The following is a 23,317-nucleotide window of genomic DNA, read 5'->3' on the forward strand; positions in this document are numbered from 1 at the left end:
ATAAATGTACAAGTTCCATTAAATTTTTTCCCTTGACATTCTTGTATAATACTTGCAACTTTCAACATTGTCTTCATTATTTAATGCAATGAAATTGAATCAAGTTTGATCTGCCCATACCAAAGTACAGATTTTTAAAAAATTTTTAATTTATTGATTGATTTTAGAGGGAGGGAAGGAAGAGGGGAAGGAGAGAGAGAAACATTGATTTGTTGTTCCACTTTTTTATGCACTCATTGGTTGATTCTTGTATGAGCCCTGACCAGGGATCAAACCCACAACCTTGGCATATTGGGACAATGCTCTAACCAACTGAGCCGTCGGACTGAAGGGTCCTGGGTTCAATTTTCATCAAGCACAATGTACCTCGGTTGCAGGCTTGATCCCCAGCCCTGGTCGGGGAGCATGCAGGAAGCAACCAATCGATGTGTCTCTCTCACATCAATGTTTCTCTCTCTCTGTCTCTCCCCTCCCTTCCACTCTCTCTAAAAATCAATGGAAAAATATCCTCAGGTGAGGATGAACAACAACAAAAAAGATGCTCAGGTGAACATGTACTTGCACAGCCTCCCCACTTCTTTTCCTGGTACTGAAATGGGAAATTCTCTGGTCTATTTCACTCTCAAATAGTTTTTGGGTTTCCAACAAATTTTAAGGAGTCAGTTGAAGCCATGTGAATTACAACTTGAAAAAATTTCTCAATAAATATAGAAGCTATTCTTACAACAGCTTCACAGGAAGAGGTCAGAGCTAGGCATGGGAAAGACTGAGCCTCATGCAGGCTGCAGCTCTCACTTGGGGGTCGTCCTCTCCTCTCTCCCTGTACCCAGTTTAATCCCAGTTACTGCTGGCTCAGACCTTGATAATTTGTAATTTATAACCCTAAGCACAAATCAGATCCAACTTATACAAGCACATCATACAGCTGGGCTCCAAAAAGGACTGGACATCTGTAGTACTTAACATTCAAACCATTGGCAGAAAGTCAACATTTCATAGAGCACTTTAAATGTTTTGGTTTGAGAGCTAATGCAGCATTTCCACTGGTCAACATGAGCAGCCCCAGGCAGAAAGCAAAGTATATTTCCCTCAACATCAGATGTCACACTCAGTCGCTGACCCAATCTTGTCTACAGAGACCCTAAGGGACTTGAAAAATTGGTAAGTAAGAAAAGTCCAACCATTGTTGAATATATTTAAAGACCATTTGTGATTTCAATGTAAAATGGCTTTTTGTGTTTTTAATATCCCCAAAATTTTTAATGGATGGGATGACAAGTGACAGATTTAAGGTAAGGTTAGATTTTTCCAAGTTCAAAGACTAACTTAACTTCCCCTGTAAATGTTCTTTTAATTTCAAGAAGCAGGCTTTTCTTCAATGGCTCATGCATTAGGCTGTAGAAATTCCTACTTTAAAAAAATTGTAAACTCAATGCTTGTAAAATATAAGACAATGCTGTGTGTATGGGGATAGTGAGTTAAAATTAGTTTGGGATGTGATAAAGAGCACCAATACAGCTGGGGCATGACGTAACCCTCAGGACTAAGGGAGTCCAATGAAAAACTAAAATGCTAGAGAAAAAAAAAAGAAAACCAGAATGTTTGGTTTAAGAGCACAAAAGGCCACAATCTCACTAAAAACTGAAACCAAAGGTGAAATGCTTCATGCAAGGAAGCATGTAAAGTCTTCTCTGAACCGCTAAATGCCTGGGCCACTGCTGTGGATCTAATGGTGAGTCACTGCTTTTCAAGGGAAAGAAACAGGAATTAAATATGCCTCATAGTTGCTGTTTTAGCTTCTGTTACTATCTTAGGTTTTGATTTCCACGTTCTTGATTCTTAACTTCTGATTTCTTCCTCTGCGATTTCACCAACATTTAAAAATCAAGCATGGATAGCTTTTTAGCTTTAATTGTGGATGGCAAGGACAAAGAACATAATTTGTGGAACTTGGTCTATGTTCGTTTTTCTAGAAACTGAATAAATTCCATAAAATCTAGACTAATAGCTTATTTAAAAACATAATTTGTGATTAGAATCCACTCCAGTTTATTTTTCAGACAAAAAAAATTTAAAGAACCCCATTTTCCAGAGAAATTATAAGAACACTGACAGGGAAGCAAGACTTCTAGAGGATAATTAACCAACTGCAAGCACCTCACTCTCTGCCGTGAAAATTATTTTTTAAACCATTCAATTTAGTATTTTTTAAAAGCTGTGACTTTTTAACAAATGACTTTAAGTGGAGAAACTGCAACCTCCTAAGTCGTCTAACTCATTTTATACCTACAATCCTTCTTGCCAGCATTCCCCACTTAAAGAAAGCATTCACAGGAGAAAATCTCTCTCTAAACAGACACACAGACATTCAAATATATACACAGATCTCCCACTTTCTGTAATTAAAATGAATCGACTAGCATTTACAACTTCTATCTCCGCATCAGTACCATCAATTCTAGGAAAAGACCCTTTATCACATTCTTCAACACATTTCACTGGCTGCGAGAGATTACCATATGTCATCAAGACATTCTGAGAAGAAACTCCAGAGTAAAGTTTGTTTTGGAAAACATAACAAAGATCTAGGCATACTTTCCCCAATATACTCTTTGGTACAATTTTATAGATTTTTTTTAACCATTGATGTGTAATTTTACTTATAACTATTAAATGTATTAGCATTAACCCTATAAAACTGCCATTTTTTTTTATAAACAAGTCAAATTATCAGCAATTTCATGTGACTCAACACAATAAAAAAGGCAGCCCAGAAGTCAAGGGGTCAGAACACCAGTAATGATGATTTACATAATTTTACATGATGGTGAGATGCGGACTTCTAATTGTCCCCAAAGGCATAGTCCCCTGCTTTTAAAGCCTTTGCACAAATACTCATCAAAATTGGGGGTTTCCAGCAGCCAAATTCATTGGGAAAGACCTTCTATCACTGGCTCTACTTTACAGACTAAGAAATGAGGGTCCAGAGAGGTTTAGTGACTTGAATAAGACAACACAGCTAATAAGGACAAGGATGGTATTTGGGGAAAAGTCATCTGGCTTCAAATGTAATGCCCTTTCACTGACCCCATGTTTCCTCTGACCTAAGGAGATGAATATGCCCAATAAAAACTGTGATTTATATATAAACACAAGTTAGAGATGCAAGGGTATTCAAGACTGCTCTATCCCTTAGCCAGCTGTTTTCACAACAATGGCAATAATCACACTGTATAAGAAACTCAATGTTACTGGGACTCAAGACTTTTAGAGGCAATCTTGTGGAAAAGCAGGTACTTTACAGATAAACAGCTGAACTGTGACATGGACTACATTTTTGTTATTGTTTTTTAGCTCTTTTGCCTGCTTGATCTTCTCATGTCCCATCATCTATAAAACATCATGATAAAGCTATCACCCGCAAAGAGCTACAAAGATATCAATTGAGTCATGCTAGTACCAAGAACATAGCAGCTATTTAATTAAAAATGGAATTCCTTCCCCCATTCTCGTTAAGAACTTATTAGTTAGAAGTAGTACTAGCAATGGTAAAATCCCACACTAAAAAATGTTTGCGTTAGAATCTGGCACTCATGGAGCCAAAAAAGAAATCACAAAATAAGGGGAAATGAATACTTCTCCTAATTTACCCTCCTGTCACTCCAACAGGAAACCGGGCATCATGAGTACATAAGTGGTATCTATCAGCACATGCCCTGAATGCCTACTAACATAAGTGGCCAACACGGGAAACTGGCAGCCAGTCAGTGGGCCTGGCCACGAGGGGGGCTGCAGACCTGGGTCCGGCTCGTGAGCCCCATACATGGTGGTTCCCTGCAGAAAGAGGTCCAGAAAGACACACAGGTGATTTGCTTCATTCACATGTTTGGTGAATAGATGGAAAAACCAAACAACCATACCAAAAAAAAAAAAAAAAAAACCTCAAGAAAAAATTAAATGAAAGGTATCTGAGTTGGAAGTTTCACAATAAAAAAAATAAATGTAATTCCTCTTCACAAAAGTCTTGAGTCCCATTTTGGTATATACAGAAAAATAAGCAAATTAACCCCCAAAAAAATCTTACTGGAAAATAAAGTAAAATATATTTTCGCCAGGAATTCTCAAACTTTTGGTCTCAAAATCCCTTTCCTACTACTAAGGAGCCCAAAGAGCTTTTGTTGTGTAAGTTATACCAGCAATACTTATTATATTAGAAATTACAATTGTAAAATGTATAAATATGTATTTTGAATTCACTTAAATGATAGCATCAAATTTTAACACAAATAGCACATTTTTATGAAAAATCACCATTTTTCGGAAAAAAGGTGTTAGTTACAAAAGTGGTTTTATTATACACTTTTGAATATCTCTAACATCTGACCTCAGATTCTCATATCTACTTCTACATTCAATCCATTTTAAAATATAGGTTTAGTTACAGTATAATGGAGAAAATAAAATCTCACACAGATATATAATAGGAAAAGGAAACAGTGTTTTATTTAACAGCTTTTTAGATTTTCTTCTTTGGTACCACACCAAAACTCAACAGTGGTAGTTTTTTAAAGATTAGTTTCCATGTGGAATCTAAACCCATATCAATGAATGTTTGTGTTACATTAAAAACCCTTAGTCTAACTTTGTCTGTGAATGACTCTTTCACCCATGCTAGATTTTATAACATCATATAATCAATTATTGGTCACTTAGAGGTGCACATTCATGCAGAATTTTTCAATATATAGTATCAAAAATTGCATTAATATTGGCACTGATCTCAATCTAAGTGTTAAAAAGCACTGCTATTTGTTTTCCCTGGTGCAAAGGCTAAGTTTATTCATTCTTGAGAAGATGTCTTCCAAATAGCCAAGTCTGAATTACTATTGTTTGCATGTCATTCTTTTAAGTAAAAATGGGGCTCCAAAAGAAAAGCATCTAATTCAGCTAAACACCCACTTGATGCTGTGCCTCTAGTCGACCATCACATGTGGCAGAGGCGCTCATGAACAATTCCTATTTTGCCACAAAAATTTATTTACTTGTTTATTTGCATTTTCTTTTTTAATTATATTCATTGGGGTGACATCCTATCTAATAAAAGAGTAATATGCAAATTGATCATCACTCCAAGACACAAGATGGCTGCCCACATGTAGTCAAAGATGGCTGCCCCCATGTGGACACAAGATGGCCACTACAAAATGGCTGGCAGGGGAGGGCAGTTGTGGGCAGTTGTGGGCGACCAGGCCTGCAGGGGAGGACAGTTAGGGGCAACCAGACTGGCAGAGGAGGGCAGTTGGGGTGTCCAGGTAAGCAGGGGAGGGCAGTTAGGGGAGATCAGGCCAGCAGAGGAGAGCAGTTGGGGGCGACCAGGCCTGTAGGAGAGGACAGTTAGGGGCGACCAGACTGGCAGAGTAGGGCAGTTAGGGGTGACCAGGCCGGCAGGGGAGGGCACATAGGGGCAATCGTGCTGGCCAGGGAGCAGTTAGGCGTCGATCAGGCTGGCAGTGGAGTGGTTAGGGGGTGATCAGGCTGGCAGGCAGAAGTGGTTAGGGGCAATCAGTCAGAGGCAGGCGAGTGGTTGGGAGCCAGCAGTCCTGGATTGTGAGAGGGATGTCCAACGGCCCCATACTGGAGAGGGTGCAGGCTGGGCTGAGGGACACCCGCCCCCCCACCCCACCCCTGTACACGAATTTTATACACTGGGCTTCTAGTTGGTTAATAAAATTATACAGGTTTCAGGTGTACATGTTAAAAAATATTTAAAAGACACATATCTAAGGGGTAAGATTTAATCAAATTAACAACATATATTACATCATTAAGGACATTCTAAAGTGAATTGCCTTTTGTTTGTTTGATTACTAAGACTGTGTGACAAGATGTGCAATGACTAAGGGACAGTGGAGACATGGCCTAGGTTTATGCTGAAGTACCAGCAGGTTCATCGTACAGACCATAGCTTCTTGTAGCATTAGTACAAATGTCGGCAAAGTGAGTAAAATAGGCAAATAACATGTGAGTACTCTTTAGATAATGGACGACCTTGAGAGGGTGTTAAGAACCCTCATGGTTCCACGGATTGTATTGTGAGAGCCATAATTTTAAACTTTGAGACAGAAAATTTTTCTTTTGATACAAAAAGCAGTAATTTGAAAAAAATAATAATTTGACTAAAAAGAAAACCAGAATGTTTGGTTTAAGAGCACAAAAGGCCACAATCTCACTAAAAACTGAAACCAAAGGTAAAATGCTTCATGCAAGGAAGCATGTAAAGTCTTCTCTGAACCACTACTCAGAAACTTGCACACGCCACTAAGCACCCCTCATCTTCCCTCATCTGTAAAATAAGGAAATGATAGGTCATTTCTCAGAACTTTATCCGACTCCTTCTGTGAACCTTTGGCTGGGTTAGGTGAAAACACAACACTCCTCTCTCCACGCAGCCGACGAGACAGCCAATAAGTACAAGTCTTTTCAACCAGAAACAAAATTCTCTCATAATTAAGGCTCAAAGTTCTATACATATAGTTGTGACTGCATGGACGATGTATTCAAGCTCTTTAGACTTCAGTTTCCCCAACTATAAAATGGGTACAAGACTACGCGAGGATTTAAAAGTGCACAGCTATGTAGTTCATTCATTTTCACTGCTAAATAAAATTTCACAATAGGTTTTTTTACCCATTCTCCTGTCAATAGTAATTTGAGCTATTTCCACATTTTTGCTCCTACAGTGTTTCTATGAGCATCTTTGTATGTGAGTATTGATATGCTTCTCTAAGAGTTTTCTACGGCATATACCTAGATCAAAATGCTCAGCTATAGGGTGAGTGAATGTTCATCTCTTCCAAATATTTCCAATTCCTTTTACAAAGTGATAAACTTTAGAAACATAATGCTGAGCAGGGAATAAAGACTACTCCTGGCAGCCTACATACAGCAAGAGTTGAATGGAGTTTATATGCATATGAATTAAAGTCATTTGTTTTAAAAGGAAGGCGGACAAATGGAAGGAGTTTCGGGGAGACCAGGAGTGTGGAAGGGGGGTGCTCTAGCTCTCAAATCAGTGCTGAGTTCTTTTTTTTATTGAGAGAGAGAGAGAGAGAGAGAGAACCGACAACCTGGGCATGTGCCCTGACTGGGAATTGAACCCACCACCTTTTGGTGTTCAGGATGATGCTCCAAGCAACTGAGTCACACCGGCCAGAGTGGTACTGCGTTCTTTTTGTTGTGCCTCAGCTTATGTTACATAAATTCTTTTCAAAGTATCAAATATCTTACCTTATAATAGACAAATATGCAAATTGACCGCACCTTCGCTACGCTCAAGCCACGCCCACCAACCAAGCCACGCCCACCAACCACGCCCACCAGGAAACCGTTGCAGGGACGTTGGGGTGTGGCGGAGCCCAAGGCCAGGAAAGCCTCAGGCGGAGGCTTTCCCGGCCTTGGGCACCAGCGGGGAGCCTGCACGGATCGCAGGAAACCATTGGGGGTCGGCTCCTGCGATCCTTAGCAGGGATGTTGGGTGCGGCCGAGCCCATGGCCACCGCCCGGGGCCAAGCCCTGACCCTGAAAGAAGGCAGAAGGCGGTGGCCACAGCCAAGGCCTGGGTCCCCGGTGCCGGCAGAAAACTGGTGCAGGCAGCCAGGTGAATGAAGGTCTATTGCACGAATCTTCGTGCAAACGGGCTACTAGTTTCATTAGAAAGAAGATTTTAGATAGCAATTAGCATTGCCTGTGCCCAGCACAAGGCCAAGCTCCCATGGATAGCAGTTCGTGAAATGTAAAGAGAGGAAGAGGACACGGGGCAGCTCAAGGTGAGACACTACTAACCTGGCTGAGGGGGAGCCCTTCCCTGTGGAGGTGAAGCAACGTGGCTCCTCCAATCCCGGCTGTGAGTGACCCAAACTCACAAATGGGGGTGCACGGTGGGGAGGGAGGAGATGAGGCTGTTGGAAGCCAGAACCCCCAGCCTCTAAGCTCCAAGAAGGCTGCCTGATAACAGGTACCAAGGGAATACTTGACAGATGAAAGGAGTTTTATACATGATGGTTTGAACAATGTTCTACACAAACAGACTTTAAAAGAATAGGAAAAAAGAGTAACGGCCAAAAATAGAATAGGAAACACCTACTTAAGGACAGACAGAGGTGACTAAGAAAAGGAAAGAAGGGTAGCACAGAAGTCTGAGAGAAAGCTATGCATTTGCTGTGTGTCAGGCACTGAGCTTGGACCCCTCCCTCAAAACTAATGCACACACCCACACACACAACACACATATAGTAGTATGTACACATATGTATGCATAATACTGGAACATATTAGCAAAGAAGTACATGTCTATACAAGTACATATACTTTCTTTTACTTGAACCATTTTGAAAATAAGTTGCAGACCATGATGACCCTTCTCTCTCTCTCTCTCTCTCTCTGTCTCTCTCTCTCTCTCTCTCTCTCAAAACAAAAAAGAAAAAAAATGGTGACTGTGTAATTCTGTCATCCTCCTGTGCTTTCCAGCTGGCATTCTGTAAAGAACATCCCCCATCTTCACCCTCCTGTTTTTAAATGCATGTTTTTAGTATCACTATCAACTTCCTGAATTTGATGGGTTTTTCAAAGCATTTCCATCTATTACTGTCACTCTTGTGGATATCCAAATTGTCAGGTTAGAAGTGCCGAAAGTCCTTTTTTTATATTGCCCTATTGGTTTGCAGCACTTCCTTGCTTTTGCTCACAAGGTATCTCACCTCACCGTATGTTTTCCCTAAGCCTGATTTCAGATTAGTTATTTCTCCATGAAAACCCTGGTTCCTTCTAGTGGGAAGTGATACTTAGAAACAGAATGAGCAAAATGAGACTGGGGATCACTTCTTCTCCACCTACAGAGGGTTCTTACTTTTATTATTTTAAGGATGGAAATGGTTTGAGAAGTTTATAGATGCTGAGATGCCATGACTTGTAGACTACGGGTTTCTACTGTTTGATTAAGGACTGTGCAGGTTATACCTGGAAGGCAAATAGCCACTGGACAGAGAGAGACCCTGAAAATACAAAAAAGAAAAGTAATAATGTAAGGAAAAAGATGAGAAGAAAGCTGGTGTAGGCTACATTAAAAAAAAAAAAGAAGTATGGAGTGAAACAGAACCGGTCCTGGTCGGAGGCAGCGGTGAGCACAGCACTGCAGCGCCCGAGCCGGCGGACAGGAGTGCTGGTTACTCTGACATTTACAGACAGATATTGCACCCGAAGCAATAATGAAATGGCATCTAACAGCTCCCTTGGAAGAGCTATTACAATGTACCTGACTGACATACTGAAATCCTTTGAAAAAGCGAAACACAGCTGACCCTGGAACAATGTGGGCATTAGGAGTGCCAGCCCCCATGCAGCTGACAACCTGTAAATGACTCCTGGCTCCCTAATAGCTACAGCTGGTCCTTTACTCTGCAGTGCAGCCAACTGCAGATCAAAAACAGTGTTTCAATCAATCAGTGGCTGGAAAACCATGTTGTGAATGTGAAAATACTGCTGTACATGGTGACTGATTGAATCCATGCATGTGAAACCTATGGATACGAAGGGTCGACTGTATTTATTGAAAAGAATCTGCAAGTGACCATGTCAAATGGAATTATCTAAAAAAGACATGTACATTCAACCCAACCTGTGGGCTCAGGATTCATAAAAAGCACAGCTCCTTCGTTTCACATGCAATCTGAGCACCACCTTTAGTCTGCACAGAAACGCATCTTTTGAATTTAAGTCCTACTCATTTTGAAACGAATACACTTGCTTTGTTGTCACATGCTGTGTCTAACAAAATAAAAATTCATTTAAAGAACTGCCCAATTTATAAGTTATTATCACTATATTTTATTAAAATAAAAGGTTACTGAGTCCTCCAACAGGTAGAAAGTACAAAACAATTTAGGTTTAAAGTGTGTGGGAATCACTTCTCTGCTATATTCCCACTCCCACCTCAAGTCCTAGATATTTATATTACTTTCTTCTGGCTACATAAGCCTGAATCTAGAACAAACATACAGGTGGTTGATATTTAGCTAAGTAGTTAAAGCTGTTCGTTTCTTAGAAATGAAAATCTTCCCCACCCCCACAGCAAAGGGACATGCATTAATGCTCTGAGCCCCAAGATCTGGAGAGCTGAGTACTGCATGCTTAATTGGGAAATGCAAACACCATCCCAGTGAGGCAAAAAGAGGTCAGAGACTCATTTCCTTGCCTGGCCCCAGGGAATAGAACCACGTATTCCAAACAAGTGCTGAGAAAGAACAGGCTGGAAAAAGTCAGCAATTCAAGGGCTCAGTCTAATTCCAGACAAAGGAATCAGTTCCCAAAGCTCTGAAGTTGGAATTTTCATAGATCTACACCCCTCTCACCAAAGGCGCAGGCTTGTATGGAATTGATGAATATGAGCATGAAGTCCTCTGGTCTTCACACATACTGCCCACAGCTGAGAGGGCCCAGAACAGAGGGACCATAAGAAGCACAGGCCCCTCACCTCCCCCATGTGAGCACTGCTGAGTCAAGAAGCCCCAAGGAGGTCTAAAGGCGGGAAAAGGCTCGGGCCTCTGCAGCCCTGAATCACAGTGCAAAAGAACATCAGCTTCAAATCAATGTGGACAGCTAGGGGACTGTGTACAAAATAATTTAGGTTTAAAGTGTGTAGGAATCACTTCTCTGCTATATTCCCACTCCCACCTCAAGTTCTAGATATTTATATTATTTACTAGAGGCCCGTTGCACGAAGAGATTCGTGCAATAGGCCTTCCTTCCCTTGGCTTCCAGCACCGGTTTTCCTCCAGGACCCGGGACCCAGGCCTTCGCTCCGTCCGGAGTCTGCCATCTTCGTATTCGCTGCAGCTGGAGTGTTGCTCCTGTAGATCCCTCCGTCCCCTGCCCTCCCTCTCATAGCAGGCATCCTGCCACACCCGGCCACTCCATGCCTGGGGCAGCTGGGTGGCTGCCATCTTTGTCCTTCTAATTTGCGTATTCCCTCCTGATTGGCTGGTGGGCGTAGTGGAGTGATGGTCAATTTGCATGTTTCCCATTTATTAGTGTAGACTAGAGGCCCAGTGCACGATATCGAGCGAGACCCAGACCCGCCACGCTGGCAGGACCCAGACTAACTCCTGCCATGCCAGGCGGGAGGCGGGACCCAGACTGACCCCCACCATGCTGGGCGGGACTTGGGACCCAGAGTCAAGTCCCCTCCCATCCACACGTGCCTTGCTGCACACGCAGCCTCCTGGTGACCAATCTTTGGTCATGATGGCGTGACAGCATCACAGCTAAGGGGTTTTTATAAGAGAGGTATTATTGGCCCCAGGGAAGTCTGGCAGACTGAGAGTCCCAGAAACATCTGATCATTCTGCTGCCATCTGAGCCACTCACTGAACCCCCAGTATTACTCTGAGTATACACTGACAGGCACCAGGGATGTGATTCTTACAGGAACAGAGCCCTGTGACGTAGCAAGCACTACCCCCTCATTTTAGAGATGTAAAACTGAAGCACGGACACAGTTATTAACCATCCTGGTATCACAGGTAGTAAGAAACTGAGCCACAGTCTATCCAAGGTTCACGGCAAGCAACATTATCGTGCACTGTCTGCCCATTGCTCCAATAGAGCAGTCAAGAAAGCTTACTTTTCACACTGCAAAGCCAAAGCATATGAATTACTCACTGTTGATAAGTTACTTAATATCCAGTTAAGTTTTAGCACCAACAAAAGAGCTGACTAAATTCTCTTCCTATATCAAAATGATATCAAATCCACCTACCATTAAGGGGCTATACCAATAGATCTCAACTTGGGAGCATTTCGAACTGTCTGGAGAGTTCTTTGGTTCAGATCATGGGGTTCTGCTGCCACCTAATGGACAGAGCCAGGGATGCAGCTAAGCAATGCACAGGACAGTTTGCCCACAAAGAACTGGAACAAAAAATGTCAACAGTGCCAAGGTTGTGAAACCCTGGGCTATACCAAAAATTGTACACAAAACAATCCTGACACTCCAGATGGTACGGAGGCTAGTGATGGGGGGCTATTTTCATGGCCCTAAAAGTTTGGTGCCTGCGCCACACCTTGCCCTCTTCCGGCAGCTCCCATGATGCACCTGTACAACCACAAGAAATGAGACAAATCCAAGTTCTTAAATGCGCTGGTCTTATGCCTTGCTTCGAGTTCTGCTAAATGTGTTTTAGGGGAAAGGGTTGGAATTAAAAGTTAAGACTCAGTTTGGGCATTATCAGCTTTTAGCCATTAACCGTTACTCTGCCCATTATCACACATAATCAAAAGTTGGCTCTGTTTGTAGCAACAACTCAGGCTTTTGATCTTTGTGAGTTTTAGAGTCTCAATAGGAAGGACCTGGCAGTCAAAACAGAGTCAAGCTTATGCTTTGGTAAAGAGGAAGCTCCTAGGTGCTGCAATTCAGTTTAACAAACACATGGAGATATTTCTAATGTAAGAACTAGCACAGTTTCTCAAAGTATGTGACAATATCATTCATCCAATTTTAAGTTAAATTCAAGCATGTTTGCCACCGACCTAGACTCTAACTGAAGGGGAAATCAATGGCCATGGTGGCCAGGAGTTAGGAAAATCAACTCAGACCTGACTGAGAATTAGTTCACGAGAGTGAGCAGCAGAACAAGCAGAGACAGCCCCACTCCAGGGCCCAGGGCCCAGTGCACAGGCACCCACACTCCCGCAGAGCTCTGGGTCCCAGCTGCAGGCTCCAGCCCTGCAGGTTAATGTCGTTGGTTCTCAGCTCCACTAAGAACAGTCGATTCCATGCCTTTACTTGGACATCACTGCAGGACACAGAAAGCTGAGTCAAAATCAAAGGTCAGAAACACATTTCTACTTTCAGAAAATGGCAAATAAAGCGGAGGTTCTCCACGATGTGGCACCTGGAAGCTAACTGGAGAGAGTGAAGGAATCCACACCTGTAGCCTCCGAGAACCCTGATCAAAAGCAGGTCACACACATTCACAAACACACACACTCACAAACTCCCACGCACGCATGCGTCTTCTCTTAAAAAACAGGGTCTAAGTGACTCCTAAAGGCAAGACTGCAGAAGACTGCTGAAGGGCCCGTGTACAAGCTCAGACTCATCAACCAGCACAAAATATGCTGCCCACACAGCCCCACTGGCCTAGAGCTGAACAGACCTGAGTTTGAAGCTTGTCTAGTCATGTGTTAGCTGCCCAATTTGCTTTTGGTAAGTTACTTGGCATTCTAAGCATCAGTGCGCTCATTTGCATGATAGAGGTAATAGAAACTCACTGGCAAGACTCTACTATGTTACCCCAAAGTTTGGGCAATCCATGTCCCCCCGCTGTGCCATCACCTCAAGTGTCTTGGTGAATGTACCTAGTAGCTCTCTCTGCCCCAAACTCCCCCCTTTTCCCGCGTTGCCTGACTAAATGGAGGGAGCACACTGTCCACACTCATCGTCACGTGCTCTCGCCATTCCTGAAGCTGGCTGGTGCTGCTGCTGTGCCCCTTCGGCTTCTGTGCTGCCACCTCCCACGACAGCCCCTGCTGCAGCCAGAGTGCCACTGTGTTCACCTCCTCCTAGACTGTGACCTTCCTGAGAGGTCCCTTGGCCGATGGACTTCCACAGTGCCTGGCAAACACCTTACAATGTGGAGGACAAGGCCAGTGGTCCACAACAAATAACTACCTGGACCAAGATGTCAATAGAGTGAAGGTTTTAAAAAAAAAAATCCTGTCTACGATTTCCTGGCTAAAATGATCAATTGTTAACTTCAGTAATTCACTGAGCTGATTTGAGCATCTGCTTTCATGGGGGGGAGAGGGGAGAGAAAATGAATCAATTATTAAAAATACTTTATGTCCAACACTCTCAAGAGTTTGTAAGTTTTCCACAGGAGTTCACACCAAATCAATAATCAGTAATATTGACAGCCAAGACCAGTATAGAAAAGCAACAAATGAACATGTTGAAATATTGCACAATTTTACAAGCTTAATTTTAAAAGTATTTATACTGCTACCATACATACTTCTCCAATAAAACACTCTGGTGTTCATTTAACTTAATTAATTCTTCATTTTTCTTCTACAACATAGGATCATCTGTAAAGAAATACTTTGGCCACTTCAAGATGACAAGCATTCACTGAAAATTACTTCATTGAAAAGAAACTTCATACAAAAAAAAAAATTTAAAGGTAACTGAAAAAACCCTCTAGTATTATCACAAGGTTTAATAATTTTATCAAAATATCATGAAGGAATAATTGCCCTTCTTCAGAGAAAGTAGAATTAAGGCACACGATCAGAATGGTGGGAAATGGCCTGGATAGAAGAGAAAAATGAGTCACTGTAATTACTCAGAAGATGAGTAATGACCTCAGCATGTGTGGTTTTTTTCAATATATTTTTATTGACTTCAGAAAGGAAGGGAGAGGGAGAGACAGAAACATCAATGATGAGAAAGAATCATTGATCGGCCGCCTCCTGTACACCCCACACTGGGATCAAGCCGCAACTGGGCATGTGCCCTGACTGGGAATCGAACCATGACCTCCTGGTTCATAGGTCGAAGCTCAACCACTGAGCCACGCCAGCCAGGCTCAGCACGTTTTTATTCAGATGAATAAATTTCTGGGGTGAGCACTGCTTTGCAAGGCCCTGTGCCAACTAAATTCTTCTCATCAGAGAGAGCCCTATGGTGATATGCAACACCCTTCCACTTGAAAACACTTAGTGCAGCACCCCGAGACCTTACACAGCACGGAAACCTGAGTGCATGCACCTTCTACATTAGAATGAGCCTGTGGCATTGATATGCTAACTGTGCCAAACAAGTTGAGAGAAAGCAATTCATAGGCCACTATTACAGAGCTGTCTTTGGGCTTATAAATTCCATTCCACCACATTCTTTAATTATGTTACCAAACACCATTTTACTCCACTCGCCCTTGCCTGCATTTGAGGAGCAAGGAAGAGATCCACCACGAGAAGCTGAAGACTTACACAGGTAAGTGTCTTTTAAAGGTTCTGCCACATGGAGGGATCCTTAGTGAGCAGTGTCTGCACTCCTGAAGACTCAAGGTTAGTGTAACGACCACTTTCATTACAGAAATTCAGTTATCATCTCAGAATTAGCTGCCTTGGGGGCAGGGCTGGCTACGGCTCCACAAACTGGCTGGCCACTTTTTCAGTTGGTCATCACCCAGAGGTCCTTTCCTGTTTTGCCCCTTCCCTTTGCCTGTCTTTATCTTTAATGGGCGGGAGCAAGGAGCTTAGAAAAAGTAAGTCAAATGGGAGCATGGAGCAGGGGAGGGAGGGCTGTTGGGCCATCCCAAGACATTCTTTGTTTTCTTTCTGATTCATTTGGTTCTTGTTTATCTTTATGTGATTTATAAAGTCAGCATTTCTTCATTTCCAAAATGACTTGAAGTTTCAATAGGTCCCTTTATCGGGGCATTAAACCATCTCTATACTAAAGATAAGGAGAGGAGACTGGGCAAAATGTTTCAAAAGTGATACATGTCTCACAAGCTTGTCCTGTTTTTCATCCATCACATAACCCTGCCTTTTGGTCTCAATATATAAAATTGGCCTCACTTACTATAGATGCATTTCGATAGCTCCCTTTTCACACATCTCAATCCATCACTGTACAAAAAGGCTGCCATGTTCTGAGACTCCAAGATCAAGCACAGAAAAATATGTACCTACAGGACACAATACCCTACCATCAACACTACTGCTAAAGGAAACACTACCTAAGAGCTGGAAAAGTACTACCAAAATTGTCTTGGATTTACCTTGAGCTTTTTACTCATGCAGAGTGTCCCTTATGTATGCCTCTGCTGGATCCAAGCAGACAGCAGGGCAGGCAACAGGGATGATCCACACCTTCCCCCAGCATGTCTCAAACTTTAACATCCTAAAAGGAAAACTGTTGCAATTGCTTAAAAACAGGCCAAAACCACAAGTTATTTGAGGGAAAATATCCATTCAAGCGTGCCTTGAGTATCCACTGCAGAAGGCATGCCTGCTCTGGTTCTGGGCTCGTCAGGGCTCCTGCCAACCTCAGAGTGAGAAGCAGGGCTGGCAGTGGTGTGCGGCCCCCGGGCACATACTCAGGGCCTCCACACTCTGAGGAGCCTGGAAACAGTTCTAGACCCACGGTGTCAGGCTAGAGGCAGACATGTTGCAGCTCAAAAATGCACATCCCAAGACTGAGAAAATGTCTTCACAAGATTTCTATAAGAAAAGGAACTGCAGCTCTCACTAGATCACTACTGGGAAATTCGTCACTGTCTATATGCTGTGGCTTCCATAATCTATAATAATAAAAGAGTAATATGCTAATTAGACCCGATGTCCTTCCAGACGAAGCCAGCAGCCCGAGGAAAGCCAGCCCGGGTCCCGGGGGCCTGCGGGCAGCCGGAAGGAAGCAGCCCAGGACTGTCTGCCGAAGAAGGTGCCAAACTGGCCCCCACCCAGCTCTGGGTAGCTAAATGTTGTGTATCTTTGCTTCCCACAATTGCTCCCCATCTCTAGCAAGTTAGAGATTCCTATGAGTACCCCAGCCTTCTACAAGATGACCACAGGGCACAGATGAAAAGCCAGATGTGCGACTTCCCCTGGACAAGAGCCTTGCCCATGGCTTTCTTTGGGAGAGGGTTACTGTGAGGCCCAGAGTGCTGGGAGGTAAGCCTTGGGGTCGCCCTGTACTGCCTTAAGGAAGGAGGGCTTGAGCAGGTGAGATGACAGAATGAAACCTGCCTACGAAGGGCAGTGACACAATGAAACCCTTCAAACTGTCCCTTCTGGACAGGAAAACATAGGCCAGGGCAGCAAAAGACCCCATCAGTCCCCACTCTACCCCCGGCAGCCGGAGGTGAAGTCTGGGTCCTGGGTGCCAGAGGGAAGCTTGTGCTGGCAGCCGAGAGAAGGAAGGCCTACTCTTGCATGAATTTTTGTGCATCGGGCCTCTAGTGTTTCCTTAAGAAGTAAAATTTGGTTATTAAAGATTTCTGAAAGTTCTTCACTATTTCATTAGATAACTAGAGGGCCGGTACATGAAATTCATGCACAGGTAGGGTCCCTAGGCCTGGCCGGTAATCAGGGCTGATCGGGGCCTTCCGGCTGCCAGCCAGGGCCTTCCTTCCCCAGCTGCCGGCCAGGACTTTCCTTCGTTCCGTGCCACCCCCTGGTGGTCAGTGCATGTAATAGTGAGCAATCGAAATCCTGGTGTCCCGGGCGAACTCGCAAGAGAACACTTTGCATATTACCCTTTTATATATATAGATTACATTTTATATAGTTAACTAGTGGCCCGGTGCATGAAAATTCATGCACTGGAGGGGGGAGGGTCCCTCTGCCCGGCCTGCCCCCTCTCACAGTCCGGGAGCCCTCAGGGGCAGGAAGAGACCCGGCAATCAGGTGAAGGTGACACCCCCATCACATCTCGGCTGCTGCCACTGCCGGCAGTGCAAGCCTCAGCTGACGCTGGTTACCTGAGCCTCAGGCGACCCTGAGCAACTGGGCAGCTGCGATCCAAGGCTTGCCTGCACCTCGGGCCAGCCCTGGGTGGCTGGGGGGCTGTGGGGACTGGGCACCACCATCTTGTGGGTGCTGCCATCTTTGAGGGTGTGGCAGCCAATTAGCATATTCCTTCCTTATTGGCTGTGGGTGCCGCCATCTTTGAGGGCAGGGCACCCACCTTGGCTCGCCTGGCCTGGGCCCGCCCCGCCATCAGCTGGTCAGGGCCAGCAGGCTGGGGGCAGCTCCTGCATTGAGCATCTGCCCCCTGGTGGTCAGTATGCAAAACAGAGACCGGTTGTTCTGCCAGTCATTCTGCTGTTCAGTCGATTTGCATATTAGGCTTTTATTATATAGGATTTATTTCACAATTATTTTAACTACCTAACATTCTAAATATAATGGTAGGAATACAATGGTAAAACATGACATGGCCTCTCTCCTCTAAAGGAGCATACACAAAGAGAAGAAACAAAAAACAAAGGCCGAGAGCTGTGTTGTGACAGGAGAGAGGCACAGAACTCTGGGCACACAGATGGAGCCCCACACCCAGGCACTCTCCACGGCTTGGGTGGAAAGTCTCTTGAAGAAACTGATACTCAAGCTGAGGCCTCAAGGATGAAGGGAAGTTACCCACCAAGAAGGTATCAAAGGAGTTCCCACACAAATGAAAGTTTGTGCAAAGGTCCAAAATGAGAGAATTCGTGGAGGAGTGGGAAGGTTCCAGACAGCAGGGATTCACTGGAGGAGGAGGGAGCGGCCATCAGACCAAGACGGGAGCTCAGCATTAAAGAGCTAGAATTTCTTCCTGGGACAGGATGTTGTTCTACATATGAGATGGGCAGTAAATATTTTCTTTGATGCATCAAATAGTCTTTCAAGGCAGTTCTAATCTTCCCTTCCCTGAATCAGTATGGCTGACATCAGCAAAAACATGCAGGAGTCCCTAACACAGATGATTCTGGGTAATACCTACAACAGTGGTGTCCAATAAAAATACGATGCAAGCCACATATGTAATTTTAACTTTTCTAGTAGCCATATTCTTAAAAAGTAAAATTAAGATTACTAATACATTTTAACAAAATATTTCTAAAATATTTCTAATGTGGTCAATATTAAAAATATTAAGATATTTTACTTTTTTTCTGTGCAAAGTCTGTAAAATTCAGTATGCATTCTGTACTTGCTGTACATCTCAATCTGGACCGGCCACAGTTCCACTATTCTGAATGTGGCCAGTGGCTGCCGTACTGAACAGGGCAGATTGGAAATGTACTTTGGAAGCATTTCTTAGAATGTCTAAGGTACTTGCTTATGCTTGTATTCCAATTTATAAAAATAATGCAAATCACTTTTTCAATGGGAAAAGAAAAAAACAAAAACAGAAAAAAGCTCACTTTTGAAAGGTGCTCAGAGCCTCATATCAGTTACACCAGCTACAGTGGGTGTGTATGCTTGCCAGACACTGCTGTGTCCACAATATGTGCAGGGCACGCTGTCTAAAGAGTAAGGGCTGTATCAACAGCTCTTAAATCTAGTGTATTAACAAAGCTTTGAATTAAATGAAACAGAAACAGAATAGTTCTCTGCTTTCCATTTTATTACCTTTTGAGACTATATTTAAATGAGCATGTCCTAGAATTTTGGAGTTTTATAGGGAACCACTGTCATTTAGGGAAATGCTTAGGGTTCGCAGGCTGTCCTACTTCGCCAGTTTTTCTTTCCTGTCACCTGACTACTCTGTGTTTGCCTTTTCAAAAAAAAAAAAAAGGGGGGGGGGGGCAGGGAAGAAAAAGGGGAGGGTGTCTAATATATAAAAAAAACTTCATTTCAAGAATGTGGTGGGTTTGATTAAATTCACTGTCTTTTGCTTTATTATCTGGCAATTAACTTGGAAGGCCCTAAGTGCCCTGAATGAATATTTCACTTCATTTTCCAGGTCTCTCCTTCGGAAGTTACAACATGTTGAATTCCACCACCTCCCAGCCTCCTGCAGAGTCCTGCTCCCAAAACCCCGTCATAACACAGCAAATCATTCCTGTGCTTTACCTGCTGGTCTTCATCGCGGGCGTGCTGCTCAACGGCGTGTCAGGGTGGGTCTTCTGCTACGTGCCCAGCTCCAAGAGCTTCATCGTCTATCTCAAGAACATTGTGTTTGCCGACTTCCTGATGAGCCTGACCTTCCCCTTCAAGATCCTCAGCGACTCGGGCCTGGGTCCCCGGCAGCTGGGCGTGTTCGTGTGCCGGGTGTCGGCCGTGCTCTTCTACGTCAACATGTACGCCGGCATCATGTTCTTTGGGCTCATCAGCTTCGACAGATACTACAAAATCGTGAAGCCTCTCCTGACTTCGTTCGTCCAGTCGGTGACTTACAGCAAACTCCTGGCAGTGACGGTGTGGCTGCTGATGCTCCTGCTCGCTATCCCCAACATCATCCTGACCAACCAGAGCGCTAAGGATGGCGCACATGTAAAATGCATGGAGCTTAAAAACGAACTGGGACTCAAGTGGCACAAGGCATCGAACTACATCTTCGTGGGCATCTTCTGGATTGTGCTCCTTCTGCTGATCGTGTTCTACACGGCCATCACAAGGAAAATCTTCCAGTCCCACATGAAGTCCCGAAAGAATTCCATGTCCGCCAAGAGGAAATCCAGCCGCAATATATTCAGCATCATGGTAGTGTTTTTTGTCTGCTTTGCACCTTACCACATCGCCAGAGTCTCCTACACACAGAGCCAAACAGGAGCCCCTTTCAGCTGCCAGTCCAAAGAAATCTTGTTCTATGTGAAAGAATTCACTCTGATACTGGCAGCAGCAAATGTGTGCTTAGACCCTATTATTTATTTCTTTCTATGCCAGCCATTTAGAGAAATCTTGTGTAAGAAATTGCACATCCCACTAAAAGCTCAGCATGACCCAGAAACTTCCAAAACCAGGAGGGGAAATATGATGCATGAGAGCACAGATACGCTGTGATTTCCCGCCTTTCAAATGAGGTCCCTGTGTGCGTGTTTGTAACTTGCAGTTACACAATGAGAGGAGTAAACGGGGGAATGGCCATGATAATAAGCATCATCACTGAGCATTACTCTCCAATTTAGTATAATAATTAAAATGCAAGTTTCCATGCTTTTGTGTGACATCAAAGAAAAAAGAATACATACATTTTTCAATCATATCAAAATAGGTTTAAATTGAACCCTAATCTGGTCAGTTAATACAGAATTTTAAGCAGCAATCAAGACAATTCTCAGGGGTGTGTTTCCTCTCTAAGTACAATAATTAAGTTAGTAAGTTATGGGCAGTTTTTCAGCAGGAACATCAAGACCAACTTAAAGGCAGGCAACAGCTAGAGGCCTGTTGTAGTGAGGGAGTCAAGTTGTCTGATTTGAAGGAGAAAAAGGAGACACCCACTATCTATCTCATGGCATTTCAAAGGAAAGTATATATAAATTACGTACTTTGCAATAAAAAACATAATTTTTTTCTGTAGAGATTGGTTAAGCTACTTCATGAGCCTGGAGTTCCGGTGTTAGAGTATTTTTTAAAAGTGGGCTTGAGCCCTGGCTGGTTTGGCTAGATATGGAGAGAGTGTTGGCTTGAGGACTAAAGGGTCCCAGGTTTGATTCTGGTCAAGGGCACATGCCCAGTTTACGGGCTCGATCCCCAGTAGGGGCTGTGCAGGAGGCAGCCAGTCAATGATTCTCTCTCATCATTGATGTTTCTATCTCTCTCTCTCTCCCTCTCCCTTCCTCTCTGAAACCAATATATATATATATATATATATATATATATATATATATATATATATATATATATATATATATAGTGTGTTTTCATATATATATAATATTATATTATATTAAAAATAAAAAAAGGGGGCTCGACCAAGGGAAGCTAGATATGGGCAGGTGCTGCCACGACTTCTCCTGTTCATGGCAGGGACAAAAACAGGGTGCCTGGGAGAAGACGCTCTCTCTCTCTCTCTCTCTCTCTCTCTCTCTCTCTCTCAGGCTGGCCACATACATTCTTCCCTGGAGAGGGGGAGCAGTTTTCTTAGAAAGCAACTGGACTTGATAAAAAAAAAAAAAAGTCTAAAACATATAATAATGAGTGATAAGTTATACATAAAACGAAAACTTACACATCCCATTTTCTGAAAAACAATGAATTAATATGTGCAGATATGGGCTATGGTTGCTGGCTTATGACTTATGAAAACAATCTTTCTTTGCTATTAACCAGCTGGAAGACATTCAGCCCATCTTTCCAATGTTCTTTTCAAACATTTTTGTAAGTCATGCTTATATATTTCATTCTTTACTGTATATATACTAATAAAAAACTATTTTTAATAGTCTCATTTTTTTTAAATAATCAAGACATGAAAAAAATATTACCAGATTTCCTCATAGTCAAGACATGGGGTAGTTTGTTTAAGGTGCTCAATTATGCATGTTAATAAAGACACTCAAATTGTACTTGCTTCTCATTTTTCAAATAAGTATTACATATGCTCCATCAGATTTTAGGCAAAACTCAGAAAGCACACCTTAAATTGAAGAAGAGATGGGAAGGATTTTATACCCTGTGCCCACTTTTTATCCTTGTAAAAGCTCCCTGCTGCAACTCTGGGTCAAAAAACACAATCGCCAATCTACTATAAGCATGCTAGCTAAAACTAAGCTTGCTGTACTAGTTTGGCTAAATATATTTGCCAAAGAAATACCAGCACCAGTGCAGGCAGGCAACAGGGAATACGCACTCCAGGCCCTTCTGTAGAGAACGCTATAGTGCAGGTATTCAGTGTCCGGCTGCCTGTGCAGTGTTTACACGCAGGTGCTGTGGTGGCAAGGAAGGCAATGTGAGTTTGGTTGTAAGAAAACGGAAAGTAGGGAATGTTAAATATGATGGTGCGCCTGGCCAGTGTGGCTCAGTGGTGGAATGTCGACACACGCACGGAGAGGCTGTCACGTGCCCGGGTTGTGGACTCGATCCCCACTGGGTGGTGTGCGGAGGCAACCAATCTCTGTTTCTCTCCCATTGATGTTTCTATCTCTTTCCCTCTCCTTTCCTCTCTCTCTAAAAGAAAAATCAATGAAAAACATAATTAAGAAAGAGAAAAAATGATGATAATGAGCTGAGAGTTTGGCCTCACCAAAAGGCCAACAGGCGCTGAGCTTCAGCCAATTGGGTCATGTGTTTTCAAGCCAAACAATTTTGAATTCCGAGGCGGCAGTGAAAAGAAAACATACGTGTGGATAGAATGATATACCAACAGCTGCTCCGCAACATCTTACATGCAGAAATCTAATAGAAAGGGACTCAGAAGTGGCTCTTCACTGAGACAAAAATGCCCCTTTAATAGGAATCCTCATGTTTTCTTGAACTAAACTGAGGCTCTATGTTGATGTGTAATTGACTCAACCACCTACACAAAAATACTCTAAAGCGTTTTTTATAAAAGAAACATTTGACACAAGAATCAAGAAACAAAGAAATCACAGTCACATAAAAAGGTTACACATGAAACCCACCCACAGAGATGCCCTCACCTTGCAACTGTCTTTTACAAAATGTCATCATCAGCAATGCCCACTTGCTGGTTATCTCCTCAGCTTCCACACTCTCTTTTGTCAGCAGTCAAAACAAATTATTTTCCTTTGGGAAATTCACCTTTCCCTGTTCTCAGCCATATACAGTCCTGGAGCCCATCCTGTCCCTGACATCAGGGTGAGGCCGT

General features: G+C 43.2%; 2 protein-coding genes across 10 annotated transcripts in view; one reads left to right on the plus strand and one right to left on the minus strand.

Moving 5' to 3' along the window:
• Positions 1–23,317, minus strand: part of MED12L (mediator complex subunit 12L) — a 420,881-nt gene that overhangs the window by 208,017 nt on the left and 189,547 nt on the right. The window lies entirely within an intron of this gene.
• On the plus strand, positions 1,051–21,325 carry P2RY14 (purinergic receptor P2Y14). Of its 3 annotated transcripts, XM_079766916.1 has the most exons (4): positions 1,051–1,161; positions 14,137–14,237; positions 16,414–16,533; positions 19,511–21,325. In XM_079766916.1, exons 1-4 carry the CDS (start codon positions 1,100–1,102, stop codon positions 20,548–20,550), a joined length of 1,323 nt encoding a protein of 440 aa, XP_079623042.1. In that variant the 5' UTR covers positions 1,051–1,099; the 3' UTR covers positions 20,551–21,325. The 3 variants fall into 3 exon arrangements, with proteins under 3 accessions (XP_079623042.1, XP_079623043.1, XP_079623044.1); XM_079766917.1 differs by lacking the exon at positions 16,414–16,533; XM_079766918.1 differs by lacking the exons at positions 1,051–1,161; positions 16,414–16,533 and adding an exon at positions 1,648–1,732.

The sequence above is a fragment of the Cnephaeus nilssonii genome, assembly GCF_951640355.1.
Source record: "Cnephaeus nilssonii genome assembly, chromosome: 3".
Lineage (NCBI taxonomy): Eukaryota > Metazoa > Chordata > Mammalia > Chiroptera > Vespertilionidae > Cnephaeus > Cnephaeus nilssonii.